The sequence below is a fragment of the Rhinopithecus bieti genome, unplaced genomic scaffold (genome assembly GCF_001698545.2).
Source record: "Rhinopithecus bieti isolate Rb0 unplaced genomic scaffold, ASM169854v2 scaffold_39586, whole genome shotgun sequence".
NCBI classification, from domain to species: domain Eukaryota; kingdom Metazoa; phylum Chordata; class Mammalia; order Primates; family Cercopithecidae; genus Rhinopithecus; species Rhinopithecus bieti.
Genome location: NW_016816842.1, coordinates 1,358,781 through 1,376,789, shown reverse-complemented (window position 1 = coordinate 1,376,789; position 18,009 = coordinate 1,358,781). Strand labels below are relative to the sequence as shown.

At 42.2% G+C, this 18,009-nt stretch overlaps 1 protein-coding gene across 12 annotated transcripts in view; it reads left to right on the top strand.

The window, feature by feature from the left end:
* The window catches only part of KALRN (kalirin RhoGEF kinase), a 684,488-nt gene that overhangs the window by 311,435 nt on the left and 355,044 nt on the right, over positions 1-18,009 (top strand). For all 12 annotated transcript variants that reach the window (XM_017855309.1, XM_017855307.1, XM_017855308.1 and 9 more), the window contains exon 10: positions 10,128-10,250. In XM_017855309.1, the coding sequence (XP_017710798.1) occupies positions 10,128-10,250 (123 nt within the window). The remainder of the gene's footprint in view (positions 1-10,127; positions 10,251-18,009) is intronic.

Sequence of the window (18,009 nt, the reverse complement as noted above, 5' to 3'; positions counted from 1 at the left end):
AGAAACTCTACAAGCCAGAAGAGAGTGGGGGCCAATATTCAACATTCTTAAAGAAAAGAATTTTAAACCCAGAATTTCATATCCAGCCAAACTAAGTTTCATAAGTGAAGGAGAAATAAAATCCTTTACAGACAAGCAAATGCTTAGAGATTTTGTCACCACCAGGCCTGCCCTACAAGAGACCCTGAAGGAAGCACTAAACATGGAAAGGAACAACAGGTACCAGCCATTGCAAAAACATGCCAAAATGTAAAGATCATCAATGCTAGGAAGAAACTGCATCAACTAACGAGCAGAATAACCAGCTAATATCAAAATGACAGGATCAAGTTCACACATAACAATATTAACCTAAAATGTAAATGGACTAAATGGTCCAATTAAAAGACACAGACTGGCAAATTGGATAAAGAGTCAAGACACATCAGTTTGCTGTATTCAGGAGACCCATCTCACATGCAGAGGTACACATAGGCTCAAAATAAAGGGATGGAGGAACATCTACCAAGCAAATGGAGAACAAAAGCCCTTTTCCATATGCTTTCTCTATAGCTATGTATTACTAACACAAATGTCCCCAAAACAGACACTACCCATTCTCATTTATTTTTCACAGTTATAATTACGTTAACTTAGCATTACTGATGCTATTATTTACAGCATGTATCTTGAATAATATCCATCTGCCCATGGTCATATTAGCAGTTTTAAAGTTCTCAAATAAATTTTTTTTATGGTGATAATCAAATCATTCAGATATTTTTCAAGTAGATAATAGGTGATTATTTGGAAAGAGTGTATGCCCAGAAAGAGCACAAGGTTGAGACTCTGCTGAGTTGGTGCAGATTGAGAGGGAGGCTCCTGCTTGTCAGGGTTGCTTTCTGATTGAAATGAAGAGAGGGAGGAAAACATTCCCATCTGCTTTTTTAGTGTCCCTGATCTTAGAGGAAGCACTCCATCCCTTTCCCTGTGGCAGGAGGCTAGTACAGAAGACTATCGGTTCTAGTCCTCTCCATGTGTTCCATAGTCTCTGCAGGGCTGGGGAATGAGCTAAAGGCTTGCCTCTTGCATGCTCACACGCTTCCTGCCTGGAACCTCATGGGCTCCTAGTACCTCTTCTTCCTGGTTCCCCACTTCCCATACTATACCCCAGCCACTCTGTTCTCTGCCCTACTTTCCTTCTTGCCTCTCTTCCCTTCCCCACCATGGGCTTCTCCCTTGGTATTTAGTTTGGTATTTATTTTGATTTTATGAATGCAAACTCTGTCCTGACTGAAAAGTGGTCCTTCCACGATGGGCATGTGGGCATCTCATCTGGCAGGGGTAGGAGGCTGATGAAGCCTGGGGAGGCAGTGAGAAGTCTCTTGCCAGGAGATACTGAACCTCAGGGCTTTATTGATCCACAGCAATTTTTAACATGTTTAATGTCCTCAATTCCTTTTTTATAGTTATATTAACAAGTGATAAGATAGTCACCATCCAGGGTACCTTTTTTCTTACAATCCCCATCCTTAGCATGTCCTTGATCTCAACATGCTAATTCTGGTACCTTGAATACTAGGCTAAAGGATAAAGAACTCACACATGATTATTGATGAGATGCTGTTGAAGGATTCTGTGCAGAGGAGACATGTCATCAGAGTAGAGGTTTGAGGAAATCTAGTGCCAGTTTAGGGGCTGAGTTGGGGTGAGGGGAGACTGGAAACCATAGGCATGGTATGTGGCCGTAGAGCATGAACAAGGGTAATGGGGAAAGTGTAGGTTTGGGAGCTTTTATGGGAAAAAAAAATCACTAAAAATTATTTTCCATTTGTTACAGAAAATGAGGGAGGCATCACATATAAATATGTAACTATATTTTTCAAGGTGTGGTCCTTGGACCCCTGCATTAAAATCATCTGGGCAGAGTGGAGGGCTTTTTAAAAACAGATTATCAGGCCCTATTCTACATTTCTTGATTCAGAATTTGGGAATGAGGTGGAGCCTATAATTTAAAAAGAACCCCAGGTGATTCTTAAGCATTCTAAAGTTCAAAACTGCTGGCAAGAGTTTGAAGCCTTAGTGTTAAAAAGTATAGTGCCTCCAGAAACAGACAGCAAGGCACCAGGCAGAGGAGGTTCTCTCAGGGAGGTAGGAGGACCCAGGCTCCACTGTGCTGGGAGGGGACGGGTATAGGTGGGCTGGGGCTGGAGAGGCCCAAGGTTAGGGGCAGCTGAGACTTTGGGTCTCTGGACCCTCAGCTGGCTTCTACCCAACATCGGGTCTGCCAGGAGACAGGATTGCAGCTCTCAGTGGAAGCACAGTCCGTACACCTGCTAATGAGTTTCCGCTGAGCCCTCTCAGAAGAATGATGGCTTCTCCTGCCATAGCAAGAAATTTATTTTGATCATACTTGTTCCAAAGAGGGGACGGAAAATGAGTTGCTGGTAATTGGGCATTTCAAGTGGTGCCTGCATGCTCTCCAGTTGCAGCCGATGGGGAGCTGGGTGGTACAGGCAGCCTAGGAGCTGCTCCCCTTCAGAACTAGTGCTCAGTGTGCTGTGTGAAGAGACAGAAATAATGATGTGGTAGACTCTCCTGAGTGCTCTTCACACTGTGTGTACTTGAACTTTTAACAGAACAAAATGTCTTGTAGATGCCTGATGGCATATAAATGATCCTTCATTTACTTCAGAATAATGGCTTTCTAAATGTGGGAGGCTGAGGGCTGAGAGGTAGAAATTAAGAGAGGAGAAATCTTTAGTTTACTTAAAACATCAACATCTTCTTGTTTTATCCTGTGGATCAAATTATGACACAAGCTGAATAATCTATTTCAAATAAGATGACTTATCAGAGAGAACCAGGTGAGGGATCAGAGAGGTGAGATTCTGATTCCGCATACATTTGCAAAACATCTCCATTTCTTTTCATGGATTTTGTCCTTCCCACACAGGAAGTTTTCAAATTATATTCGTTATTCATTTACCCATTTATTCAGCAAATACTCTGAGAAGAACACAGCAGCAAATCAAATGAACCCCCTGTTTACATAGAGCTTACGGTCAGGGGGTGGAAATAAAACAACACCCAAACCAAGCAAGTATGCCATGTGTCATATGGCAATAACTGGTGATGAGTAAGTGGAGAGCTGAATGAATGAGCAGTGAGGACGTGTTTAAGAAGAGGTTCTCGGACTGGGCACTGTGGCTCATGCCTCTAATACTAGCACTTTGGGAGGCTGAGGTGAGCAGATTGCCTGATCTCAGGAGTTCAAGACCAGCCTGGGCAACATGGTAAAACCCTGTCTCTACCAAAATGCAGTAACATTAGCTGGGTGTTGTGGTGTGTGCCTGTGGTCCTAGCTATTCAGGAGGCTGAGGCATGAGAATCGCTTGAACCCAGTAGTTGGAGGTTGCAGTGAGCCAAGATTGCACCATTATACTCCAGCCTGAGTGACAGAGTGAGACTCTGTCTCCAAAAAAAAGAAGAAGAAGAAGAGATTTTGGCACATGGAATGGTACTTACAAAGTCCTTAAGACCAGAGTGGTTTCTCATGAGCTCAGATGCATTCATTGCCACCATACAAAGATTGTTTGTTAATAATTCTCTTCAAAAGGACGTTTTCCAGCCGGGCATGGTGGCTCACACCTATAATTCCAGCACTTTGGGAGGCCGAGGCAGGTGGATCACCTGAGGTCAGGAGTTCAAGACCAGCCTGGCCAACATGGCAAAACACCGTCTCTACTGAAAATACAAAAAATTACCCAGGCATGGTGGTATGTACCTATAATCCCAGCTACTCAGGAGGCTGAGGCAGGAGAATCGCTTGAACCTGAGAGGCAGAGGCTGCAGTGAGCCAAGCTCATGCCACTGCACTCCAGCTTGGGCAACAGAGAGAGACTTCATCTCAAAAAAAAAAAAAAAAAAAAAAAAAAAACAGAACATTTTCCCTTCTCCTTGGCAGTTAGAAAAGACTGTCTCCTGAAAAGCATTGCATCTTGATTGTATGCTGGTTGGAATAAACACAATTAGATGAGGAAGAAAGGGGGTGATTAGGGAATTATGCATAATGGCTGTTAGGTTAGCTTTCAAATCTAGTCGAGGATGTGAGCATCTCTTTTGGAAAAGACTGTTCTTGGAAAAGACTGCTTTCTGGTTGAAGAGTCAAGACGGAGAAAAGAAGATCTTTACAAGTTGTTACAAGACTGCCTGCCTGCTGTAGTGGCAAGGAGCCTGGGCTCACCTGCACTGTTATCCCTAATGATGGCATTCCTGAATGGGATGGCAAAATTCCTCTCAAGACGAGCAAGGCAGGGACCTCGGCCACATGCACTTGGCAGTTCATGGCTATAATCAGTCATTGTGTATATTCTGAGTGCAAGATGCAGGCAAGGATGCTGTGTGGTAGAGGAGAGGGAAGGGTAGCATACAAATGGTGAAAAACCTGTACTCTTTACATCCCTCTAGGAACTAACTACCTGCCAAGTGGGGCAATGGAGAAGGTAGAGATGCACAGAGATAACTTAGAGTGCAGACTGAGAGTTACAGTGGGAGTGTAGAGCAGGAGACATTCACTCCAAAGTTCTGCGTTAGAGGGGTCAGTTTGAGTTCAGTTCAATTAAACATGTATTAAGCAGCCACTCTGTGTTGAGTACTACACTGTGTCCTGGGAGTACAAAGAGGTTGGAGTCTAATGTGAGAGACAGGCCTGTGGGCAATAATTGTGGTTTGAACAGAATAAGAGAAGAGAAACACCCGCTTCAGCCTGGATGGGTTATTAAGGAGTTAAGGCTTTCCATAGCCAATGATTTTGGAGTAGAGCTTAAAGGATAAGTGGGAGGTAGCCTGGGAAGTGGGTACACAAGAGGAAAGGATATGGAGAGTGATGGGGAAAACAGAGCAAAACTTAGGAGATGAGAGGCAGCTTTTAGGGTGTTTGGGGGTGAGGCAGGAACTCACTAGAGGTGGGGTTAAGAGGGGGTAGGGCCAGGCATAGGGGACTTTGTATGTCAAGGTAAGGGGCTGCTCAAAAGTATACCCCAGTAAAAGCCCTTTTGAGAAAGCATGGGTTAATTTCATTTAAGTCTGAGGGTATGCCTTTATTTATTTATTTATTTATTTTTATTTGTATAAATGTACGGGGTCCAAGTATAATTTTGTTATATACATAGATTGCATAGTGGTAAAGTCAGAACTTTTAGGGTATCCATCACCCAAATAACATACTTTGTACTCATTAATAATTTCTTATCACCCACCCCCTCTCCCTTTCCAGTGTCCATTGTCTAGCACTCCACACTCTGCATCCATGCATCTGCATTATTTATCTTCCACATATAAGTGAGAACATGTGATATTTGTCTTTCTGTGCCTGACTTGTTTTACTCAAGATAATGGCCTCCAGTTCCATCCATGTTGCTGCAGAAGACATGATTTCATTCTTTTTTATGGTTGAATAGTATTCCATTGTCAATATATACCACATTTTCTTTATCTAGTCATCCATTGATGGACACTTAGGTTGAAGTTATGTTTTTAGAATGGATTTGGCATTCCTAACTTTTATTATTGGGATTTAGGTAGATTAACAATTTATAATTTATTTTTTAGCTTTAGTGTATAAATTACTTCTTTGAAACTAAAGGCACATCTTTCCCAGAATCTGATTGACAACCATTATTGAGTACTATTTCCCATTCAAGTTCAGGGGCACAAATCACTGTCACTTATGCCCATGAGTATCTCTTTCTGTAGTCATTCTCAGAACAAGAGTATGAGCATAGAAAGGGGAAAAAATCGTAAGAAAAATAATACGTTATGTCTGTGCTACCCCTCATAACTCATTCAGTCCCATACCAGTGACTAGTTCTACCTTCCACTCAGCTATTCAAGACATGCCCCTGGGGGTCAGGCTTACCACCTGCCTCTGCATCTCCCCCATAGCCAATTACCAAGTCCTGGCAATTCTTTCCCCCCAATCTTTCTATCTATAGACACTGCCATTGGCCTTGCATGAGTCACCATCACCTCTTGTCAGAATTTCTGCCTCCTGTTTTCCCTTCTCTACACTTGCCTTCTCCAGTTGATCCTCCACAAAGCAGTCAGAGCTATATATATATTTATACACACACACACATACTCATATACACACACACACATATATTTGAGATAAGGTCTCACTCTATTGCCCGGGTTGGAATGGTGATATCACAGCTCACTTCAGCCTGGAACTCTTAGGCTCAGGGGATCCTCCCTCCTCAGCCTCCTACATAGCTGGGGCTGCAGGTGTGTACCACCACGCCTGGCTAATTTTTTTGTATTTTTTGTAGAAACAGAGTTTTGCCATGTTACCAAGGCTTATCTCAAATTCCTAGGTTCAAGCAATCCACCTGCCTCTGCCTCCCAAAGGGATAGGATTATAGGCATAAACCACTGTACCTAGTCAGTCAGAACAATAATTTTTAACCGGAAATGAAAACTGTCTTTATCCTCCTGGCAGCAGCTCTTCAGTGGCTCTTAGGATGAACACTGGATTCTTCTGTTCGGCACACCAGGGCTCACCACAATCTGGTACCTGCCTTTTCAGGGTCCATTTCCTATTTATCCCCTATGCGAGCCATGCTGGTCATTTCAATTCCTAATTTGGTTAAACCCTACTCTCTCTCAGATCTCAGCTAAACCTCACTTCTCCTGAGCAACCTTCTGTGACTCCCCAGAGAAGGTGCATTTGGCTGTTGGTACTTTTCACCTTTGGAATGATGAACTGTATGATTTAGTGTCTAGTGCTTGTTACCCCTATAGACTGAGTTCCCAGCATCAGGCCATGCCTGCCTTTTTACTGCTGCTTCCAGCTCTCCAGAGCTGCTCTAGTGCCTGGCACTGTGGTACAATAAGACTATTTAAATAAATATCTGAATATGTGAATACTTACATACCCACACATGCTTCTCTGCTGCCTGAGGACCCCTCAGATGAAAACAAAAAGATAAAACCTCCAAAGTTAGAAATGCTCAAATACCAATTCAGAGCCATCGATAGGTATGAATGACTATCACGCTGTATACCCTGACTATGATTGGTAATGGAGTGTTTTAAATATGCCTTGTAGATGAAGAGAAATTATTCAGGAATAAGATTATAAGGAGTACCTTGATGGGTGCTTGTACTTAGGTAGGGTCCGGGATTTGACTAGAAAGTCAATTTATTCTTTAACCAGTGATGTTCAGATTCTGGAACCTGATTCATCTTAATGGAACACACTAGAAACTGACAAATATCCAGAATCTCAAGCCACATATAAATTTATAGTGTGTAATGTAATTGTCAGGCACTGCTGGTGTCTGCTCAGGAACATGTTTCTCTGCTGCACAGGATCTGCATGGAAAGTCAGATTATACTCCCAAGGTTGGAGGACATGGAATCAGGGTCCAGACAGTGTGTGGTCTAAATACGTGTATGACGCAGTGATGGCTCTAAATGAACCATCTGAAATAAAATAGTCAGAAATTAGAATCCTTAACAATACTTCATATATTGACTATGTTTATCTAGCCTCGAGTACTTTTTCAGTCTGGATTACTAAAGAAATTTTGTTAACTTTCCTAAATTATTTGCTTTTTGATTTGTTAAATTGATTTCTGCGTAGCTCCTGAACTTTCGTTGAAATTGCACGTATTTTCCCTACAGCTTCAATTCTAATGGCAGAAATTGGACTAAATGATGGCACTATAACATCACAGAGCAATCAAAGTTATGTTAAAATGAAGTAAAAGCTTCTCAAATATGAAAGAAATAGGTTTTAAGTGATGAAGGCATAGCCAATTAAGTAAAACTAAGTGTCACTAACTAAAAATAAATTGACATTTTAAAGAAAGCAAAGTACTGAAAAAGGAAACAAATTGCCTTTTAAAAAAATATTTAAAAGTTGTAAAATCATTTCTGGGGAGTGCAGACGCTGTATGTGGGTGAACTAGTAGATGAAAAATATTCCTCTTCAACCAATTTACTTCAGAATAACCAATTTTCTTAAAGCTAGAGATAAAAAATGAAATAAAACTCATGAAAACACTGCGAGACAAGCAATTCATACTTAAGTGCTCAAAACTAAATTTAAAAAATTGCGGTCTGAAAAATCTGTTATAAATTCCAACACATTCGTAAATGACCACTGGTAGTTCTTTAATATGCAAAAAATTATCCTCAAACTTCAATTTGTTTTCAGAAGGGGCTGATGAAAGTTTATGCCTTAAAATCCTAAAACTTTACTATACTTGGCACCTAATATACAGGAAACTTTGTGACTACAAAGTATTTGCCTTTGACCTTGCATGCTGAAGCTCGTAAATCCTGTGACAAAACAGCATTGTGAGATCTAATTGTGGCAAGCCAAGTAAAAATACACTCTCCTGATTTTTTTGGTTGAAGTTTCACCATAAGTAATTCTAGAGAAACGTAGGCTCTTCTAAGAGAGGAACATGTAAAGTTCCTTTCAGTGCTGCCTTTCAGTGTTTGCAAAAGGTAAAATCCAGCACTACCATGATTTCTTTTTAGGGCTGTGCCTCCAGAATACTTAAAATATGTATATTGCCAGAATATATTATAAAGTGTTTAAAATATCCATAGATAATGTTTAGATGAATTCATTTTTTATTTACAAAACACTTCTTTTCTTCATGATGATGGACAATTACTCCACCTGTCTTCATTAAGTGGATATTTGTTAAGCCTCATTTTTATATTCATATGTACCTTTCTCTGAACTAGCACAATCGTAATGTGGGCTTTGTGATCCTGTCACCAAAGACTTTGAAAATGTTCACACTTTGCACACTGCAGATATTAAAATATCCCAAATGTCAGAGAACTCCCATGCCTGTAGTCTATGGAATGATTTGGTTCTACCTCTGTTTGCTACAGGGCAATCTGTCTGAGACACAGGAATGAGTTAAACCATCTTTTTAAATAGACCTAGTTCATCTAAGTCATTTTCCAATAAGTTCTTCCAAAATCTGGAAAGGCTAGTACATCATTAATCAAATGTTTAGTTCATGGTTAATATTGCAGTGAGTGGACTCACTTGAGTTTTAGCAGGATCTATAACAGGTGTGTCTATATGGTAATTCTGATTTAATTGTGGTCACCCGATTTACTGAGCACTAACTTGTCAGAGATCAAAAGATGATCTCTGGGATGCACGCATTTTTGTTAGGCCATCTGCAAGAATGCAAAATGGGTATTAAAGGCTTTGATCCTCCCTGCACGTCAAAGCTTTTACTAAGGGATTTCCATCCTGCCTCTCAAGTGCCCCTCAGGAAAACTTCTTTTCCACCTTTCTTAGCTTCCCCTCTCTCTCACCCCTCTATTGCCCAGGCTTCTCTGTTCCAGTGTCTCTAAATACCAAAGAAACTGTATTGAAGCCAAATCACTAGATCTTTAGCCTGAAAGAACATAAAGTCTCCACTACTTCCCAAGAGACTCAGATACTAAAGGACTTAGGATGCAAATACTTTAATGTATACATTTGTTTGTTTGGTTAGTTGGTATCGATTGGAGGAGGGAGATGGAAAGAAGCCAGAGGGGGCTGTTGTCCTAGTGTTCGGATATCATGAGCATCCAACTGGGGACTGACTACCCTGGACTTTGCTTTCAAGATTAGGAAGGGGTGTCCCAGGAGCACAATAAGGCAGGATCTCCATGACTGGTTGCCATTGCTGTTTGCATTCTTATGGCAGAGTGACCGATGAATATGAGGGCCAAGATACTGCCCAAACTGCTACTACCTAATTTCCTGCCAATATCTTTATGTGATTGGGTAGAAGTGGTGAGGGGGTTAAACTGTGCAACTGTGCCTGGTGGTCTGTGTAGCTTGTTTAAAATAATGAACTAAGAAAATGGAAAAAGTAATGGGTGGATAATATGGAGATCAAAAAGGATAAGCTGAATTTAGTTAAGGGTGGGACTGTGATATTGCCAGTGACAGTAATGAAATCCCATGGACTCACAGCAGATTGACCATTTCCACCTGAACTGCTGCTTTACAATTGGGATGGGATGTGGTGGTGGTTAGGACTCTAGCAGTTGCACATGTTGTCACGTGTCTTTCCTTCTGCTAGGAAGTCATAGTTGCTGTTATCCTTCTTGACCAGGTGTTGGACTGGATTGAAAACCATGGTGAGGCCTTTCTCAGCAAACACACTGGAGTTGGAAAGTCCCTACATCGAGCCCGGGCCCTGCAGAAGAGGCATGATGACTTTGAAGAGGTGGCTCAGGTGAGATGCTGTCTCTCTCTGTGTGTGTGTGTGTGTGTGTGTGTGTGTGTGTGTGTGTGTGTGTCTAGATGAGGGAGACCAGCGCTGTGGCTTTGGTGTTTGGTGAGGCATGCTGGGTTGATAGCCTGTGGCTGCTGGGCTGCCTTCCTGCCTGATGCAAGGAGTCCTTTGTCTTCTATTGGATTCTAGGTGAGTGATAAAATAGATGCCCATATTTATGGTCTTTCAAAAAAATCTTCCTGCTGGTGTGATCTAAAAATGCCTTGTCCACAAGGTGGTGCTGGTGGGAGGGAATGACATTATTAGATTCCTCATCACCCCAGGGCTGCTGCTTATGGTTGTTACTGCCAGTGAGTGAGAGCTAAAAATCAGTCCCAGCTCTGCTTACAAAGCCACATACTTTCCAGCACCTGGAGAAACAGGTGACACCTGCTCACCAGCCATGCACTCATAGGGCTGAATGTGCCCAAAGAACCTGCCTTGGTGTCATTTGGACAATATTTAAACTTCCATTTATATAATGTTCAGTCTTTTAGCTGAGCTGCACACCTGATCCAAAAAGGGCACCGTTTCTGAATTTGCGCAAAGATGTATGAGAGGCCCTGGCCATTTGTCTCATAGTATAATTGTTTTAAAGTGTTTTTGTTCAGAGCCTTCATCTTAAAAATGTTATCCTAACTCTGTTATATTTCTCCATTGGGGAGTTTTCCAAATGGGTCCTGAGAATTTTCATTTTCAAGATGAAATACTACTCTCCGTTTATTTTATCAGGTGTGATCAGCTGCCATGTAAAACAAAATAATGAAGAATAAGGCAGGGAGGGTGCTCATATGGGACGGAGGGGTGGGTGCTGCTGAAGGAGTGAGGATAACAGAGCTAGGTTTTGCCACATCACCGCTTTAGCCAGAGTTGCCTTCAGTCCCACCAGGCAGACAGCCCTCAATGTGGGCCCCACTTTGGGCATTGTACAGAGCCCTAGGCCTCACCCAGGGAGGCTCCCAGCCCCAGACAGACTATGTGCTATGGATGCAAAAAGAGATGTTATGTCAACAACCGACCAAGAACAGGAAAGTCATGGAGCATTACTGCCTCTCTAGGGGAGCTGCAAGCATATGCTGAAAAATGAGAGGCCTTCTAGGAACCAGAAAGACCATGTCAGCAGTGACCTGAGCCCAGGGAATATGGGTGGATTAGACCCAGCCTGTGAGATAAAGAAAGCCTCATATGGAACCCTTGTGCACTGTTGATGAGAGTGTAAAATGGTGCAACCACTGTGGAAAACAGTGTGGAGGGTCCTCAAGAATTAAAAATAGAATTACCATAGATCCAGCAATTCCACTTCAGGGTGTATCCCTAACAGAATTGAAAGCAGGGAGTCAAACAGATCTTTTTTTTTTTTTTTTTTTTGAGACATAGTCTCATAGTCTTGCTCTATTGCCCAGCCTGGAGTACAGTAATGTGATCATGGCTCACTGCAACCTCCATCTCCTGGGTTCAAGTGATTCTCCTGCCTCAGCCTCCTGAGTAGCTAGGATTATAGGTGCCTGCCACCACACCTGGCTAATTTTTTGTATTTTTTTTGTAAAAATGGGGTTTCACCTCGTTGGCCAGGCTGGTCTCGAACTCCTGACCTCAAGTGATCCACCCACCTCAGCCTCCCAAAGTGCAGGGATTACAGGCGTGAGCTACTGTGCCCAGCCATCAAACAGATATTTATATACCCATGTTCACAATATTCAAACGGTGGAAGCAACTCCAATGTCCATTGACGGATGCATGGATAAACAAAATGTGGTCTATTCATATAATGGAATATTATTTAGACTTAAAAAGGGAGGGAATTCTAACATATGCTACAACATGGATGAACCTTGAAGACATTATGCTAAGTGAAATAAGTCATTCACAAAAAGGATAAATATTTTATGATTCTACTTATACCTAGAGTAGTCAAATTCATATAGATGGAAAGTAGAATGGTGGTTGTCAGAGGCCGGGGGTAAGGGAGGAATAGGGAGCTATTGTTTAATGCAAGCTTATCCAGCCCATGGCCCACAGGCTGTATGTAGCCCATGATGCCTTTGAATGTGGCCCGACACAAATTGGTAAACTTTCTTAAAACATTATGAATTTTTCTGCAATTTTTTTAGCTCATCAGCTATCATTAGTATATTTTATGTGTGGCCCAAGACAATTCTTCTTCCAGTGTGGCTCAGGGAAGCCAAAAGATTGGACATCCCTGGTTTAATTGATACAGAGTTTCAGTTTTGCAAGATGAAGATGAAGAATTCTAGAGATAGATGATGGTGATGGTAGCACCACAACACTGTGAATGTACTTAATACCACTAAATTATACACTTTTTTTTTTTTTTTTTTTTTTTTTTTTTTGAAACGGAGTCTCTCTCTGTCGCCCAGGCTGGAGTGCAGTGGCGTGATCTCGGCTCACTGCAAGCTCCGCCTCCCGGGTTTACGCCATTCTCCTGTCTCAGCCTCTGGAGTAGCTGGGACTACAGGCGCCCGCCACCTTGCCTGCCCGGCTAGTTTTTTGTATTTTTTAGTAGAGACAGGGTTTCACCGTGTTAGCTAGAATGGTCTCGATCTCCTGACCTCGTGATCCACCCGTCTCGGCCTCCCAAAGTGCTGGAATTACAGGCTTGAGCCACCGCGCCCGGCCAATTATACACTTTAAAATGGTTAAAATTGTAAGTGTTATATTGTGTATATNTTTTTTTGAAACGGAGTCTCTCTCTGTCGCCCAGGCTGGAGTGCAGTGGCGTGATCTCGGCTCACTGCAAGCTCCGCCTCCCGGGTTTACGCCATTCTCCTGTCTCAGCCTCTGGAGTAGCTGGGACTACAGGCGCCCGCCACCTTGCCTGCCCGGCTAGTTTTTTGTATTTTTTAGTAGAGACAGGGTTTCACCGTGTTAGCTAGAATGGTCTCGATCTCCTGACCTCGTGATCCACCCGTCTCGGCCTCCCAAAGTGCTGGAATTACAGGCTTGAGCCACCGCGCCCGGCCAATTATACACTTTAAAATGGTTAAAATTGTAAGTGTTATATTGTGTATATTTTACCACAATACAAAAAAAGAAAGCCTCCTAGCCAGTGAGGACCTTCGGCAAGATGCAGCACAGATCCAAAATATCTGAGTGGCCATGCATCCTGGGTCATTCCTCTCTAGGCTGTTAGGGGGGCAAGGATGGGAGAGGGCCACATGTATCCCCTGACGGCTGAGAGTGGGGGTTGTAGTACGTGGGGTGGTCTGTTGGAATAGGGCTATCCCATAGCTTTGGTGCTTCTGCCTGTGGGCTGTCCTATGGCTCAGCACTCCTCACTTAGAAAGGACATCCTCAAAGCCACCCATAGCTCTGACCCAGCTCAATCCTCCTTGCCCTCTGCATGATATAGCCTCAGAGGCAATGCCAACCTTGGTTATAGGCCCATGTTTTGGTTATAGGCCACAGTTTTTGCATTTTGTTACAACCAAGCAAGACCCATGGCCATCCCAGTCGCATTTTTCCCAACTGTTCCTCCACCTTCTCGCTGATACCTGATACTCCTTTCACGTGGGACAATGCCTTTCCATCAGCAACAAAAACACATGAATTTAAATTCATGCTAAAGAAAGAATGGGCACATTTTTGAGAGCTTATGTTTCCATTATATATCTTATACCAATCCTGAGTGATAGGTAGTATTCACCTTGTTGTATAGAAGACAACACTGAGGCTTAGAAAGTTCTTCCATGTGCCCAAGTCATCAAGCTTGTCAGGGGCTCTGCTGAGATTCAAACCCCGGTCTGTTGGATTCCAGAGTCATGTTCTTATCCTAATTCCATGCTGTCCCTCCTGATTGAGGTAAAGGAAGTGGGCATAAAATTCGTTTCTGAGTGCCCATTTGCTTATGGAAAGTGTGGGACAAAGACAAAGGGGATGAGGGTGGGGGCTGTTGCCGCCCTTATTGACATCGATTACAGCTTTCCTCTGGCCCTTCCAATGAGTAATCCACTGGCATAATCCACACCTCCCTGACTCTACTTTCTGATAAGACTGTATTTTTTTGAAAGAGAAGACAAGAGTTCTAACTTCCAAAAGGCTCATGCTTTTAGGAGGAGTGTTTGCTCTGGAAAGGAGAAAAGCAGATATGAGCTACAAAGGGAGCACTTTACCTAGGGTTTGTGAGCCATCCCATTACCCTGAAATTAGCCTCCAGAGCTGGATCTTGTAGTTGGGGAATTAATCCTGCCTTATTCCGTGACCCCCACTCTGGGAGATGGAGCGGCCCAGCATCCTGGGATTGTTAGTCCACGTAGGAAAACCAATGCTGACCACAATGAAGGCAGGTTGGCTGTCAGTAGCAGCCTGCCTGAGACCTGCTTTGTTCTGTACAGCGTGATTGCCATGTTTAGGTGGTGAAAACGGGGTAATCTAGGCAGGAAAGGGTTCTTCTTTCTCTCTTCTTCTGCTCTCAATTAGATGAGGGCCATTGGGAGAAGAGTAGTGGATTTAATCAGGAATTGAAAAGATCTTCAGTAAGAAGAGCAATGACAGAAAGCCCAAAGCATGGACACTCTTGTTCTTTGTTTGGGTTGCTGTTTATAAGATGTGGTCAGGAAGGCTATATATGCTGCGGGGTAGGAGCCTGGGGTAACTTATAACTAAAGGGTCGTGATTCTGTGAAGGGACCTCTTTCAGCCTTATCATTTAGGATTCCTTTACCTGAGGCTGATAATGAGAAAGGAATTCTGAGCACCCATTCTCTGTATTTAGGTTCAAAAAACTGTCTTGAATCAAAGCAGAAAGAGAGCTATTACATCTGTCACAGATCCTGGAAATTTGTCCTTCTGAAAGAAAAAGCAAGCCCTCAACAGAGGGAATGGCTACCCACGGGGAAGGGTTGAGGCAGCGTAAAGCCCCTGAACAAATACATCTCCACTCTTGGGATAGTGGAGGCATCTGTGATTCTTACCAGTGGTTAGTCTTTGTAGTAAAGACATTTAGGGCAGCTATTAAAATAGACATAAATGATATCTTTGAAGAATTTATGTGGCAATCCATTATCCTTCATTAAACTTTAACTTTTGTGTTTAATAGCTCTTGAACAAATTTTAAACAAATTCTTCAAATACCATTTGAAGATGAATTAAATATTTGAGTCCTCAGTTCATCCTGCAGATGGCACTCTTTGAATAGCTGACATAGAAGCTGAGCTGACTGGGGACAGGCTTTGCAGTCATGACGGCCTCCCTAGGGAGGAATCCAACATTCAGAGCGAAGGTCCAGGAAGGGATACACCAGGGGATCTGTGTCTACTTATCTAGTCCAAGCTGTTGAGGTTGTGCCTGCTCAAACAGAAGACCTGGGCACTGGTGGGAACCCCTCCTGCTCCTTAGGTCGAAGACTGGACCCAGTTTGCCTATAATCTCATCAAATGACTCAGGCCACCGAGTAGAACAGTTTTTAAGAGACACATATTTTTTGTGGCACATTAGGTATCATCAATAATATAAACAAGTGTAAGATGGAGTTGCTGCCCATAATAGGATGGCTGTCAGGGGATAGATGTGTCCATGTCTGCCCCGGTGGTGGAATAGAATGTGGTAATGTTATATTGTTATGAGATATTTGCTATTACGAGGTAGGAGAGTACCCAAGTGCCTGTGGTTTACATAACAGCTGTGCCTGCTCTGCTAGTGGCCTGCTTTATGGCCTCATTATCTGAAATGCCAGATTTTCTGTATGCTAATTTAGCCAAAAATTAGCAAGTGTTTACGTTCAAATATATATTATCTAAAGTCTCAGAGCACCAAATCACATTTAAGCAGCTAGGCATATTAAGTAGCATTAGTGTAACATTTTTGAAAGAGCAGACAATTTAAAGAAAGACTTAAAGAAATAGAAAAACATGGGCACAATTAAGTACTTTACTCAGTAATCTCTGGTTACTTGTTTATCTGTCCAACCCTTGTGGATTTTTTGTTTTGTTTTGTTTTGTTTTTTATCAAACTTGAGTAGAACACACTTTAAAAAAATCATTCTGAAACTGGAAACCATCATTCTCAGCAAAGTACCACAAGAAGAGAAAACCAAACACCGCATGTTCTCACTCATAAGTGGGAATTGAACAATGAGAACACATGGACACAGGGAGGGGAACATCACACACTGAGGCCTGTCAGGGCATCGGGGGCTGGGGGATAGCGTTAGGAGAAATACCTAATGTAAATGACAGGTTAATGGGTGCAGCAAACCAACATGGCACATGTATACCTATGTAACAAACCTGCACGTTGTGCACACGTACCCCAGAACTGAAAGTATAACAATAAAAAATAAGAGCTATTATGATAGAAGAATTAACAGAATGAATGGATAATCCAAACAAGTGGTAAGAGAAAGAGTCAATGATGATAAATGTTCTGAACTCTGTAGGCAACTGCATTGTGCTATCTTGATACTTTGTTGACTTAGTAAAACTGGAACTGTAAAAAAAAAAAAAAATCATTCAAAATAGGTAAGAATAGAGGAAAGGCATTTTAGTGGATTTATCAGTGACCTTGCCCACCGAAGATACTCTAGGTACAATCAGCAAACCTACCATAGTAATAAGGGCAAAATAAAATAGGATAATCTGCAGAGATGGAAGATCTGTGCCCTCAGAGTTGAACAATAGCCCTCATCAATTTTCATTTCCCATCAAGTTTCTCTGTTGGGCACTGTGAAAAGTTAAGAGTTCCACAGTTTCTGTCTTGAGGAACTCAAAATCTAATTTTAAAAAATGCATCAAACATGTTCTAACCCTCTACGAAATTCCGTGGCAAGAAAGGCTTAATGTTTGCTCTTTTAAGGTTTTCAAGGGGCATTTCTAGTGAAAGCTACTTCATCTGGCAATTCAATTAATATGCAGTGATGCAGTGACCTTCAAAGTAAGTTCCTTCTTTCTCTTCTTGCCAGAGATGATGACCAATTATAGCAGCTGCAAATGCAAGCAGAAGGAAAAGGTGGGAGAGCTTAAATAGACGCTTTTTCACACTCTAGCTTCTTAGCAAGGATGAAAGATTCTTAGGCAAATGAAAAAAAATAGTGAGGAAGAAAGCCGGGAAAATGCAGAAAAATTAATGTCATGAAGTGGGAAAGTGGAGGAATGTGAAGCAGCAAAGAAATAAAGGACAATCTTGGTCTTTGGATCTTGCATGAAATGTTTCTCGTTGGGTTGGATTCAGAACCTTCCCTCCCTGGAGCACTAGGGAGAAGTTACTGGTATGAGCTGATGGGAGACGGTCTGGTGATCACACTCAGGATGAAAAAAGATGTTACATCTTGTGGATAACTTCTAGTCAAGGGTTTTGAAGGTCACTTTGTGTGGATATGATGTAGAAAATTGGGAGAGGGCAGGAGCCAATATCCAAGATGATAGAGAGCCTACCATGAACCTCTTTTTAACCCCATGAACTGTCACTCACATTTGTTGCTTCCTTTGGGGAACAAATGGCACATTCAGAATAAATTGGGGCTTTATTCCTTATGACATAAGTTCTGAGTAACAAACTGGAAGATTTGAAACCACAGGTGGTGTTTTTATCTCTCGTTCCATGTAATGGCAGTAACTACAGCAAAGAAGGGAAGCTTTGAGAAACAAATGTCTGCCTATGTAGATGGTGTTTCAAAAGGTTTTCTGAACTGTGTTCTGCAGAGCCAGGATGATGGGCTTCTGGGAAGGGATGGAGTGCATCTTGTAAGGACTGGGAAGGATATATGT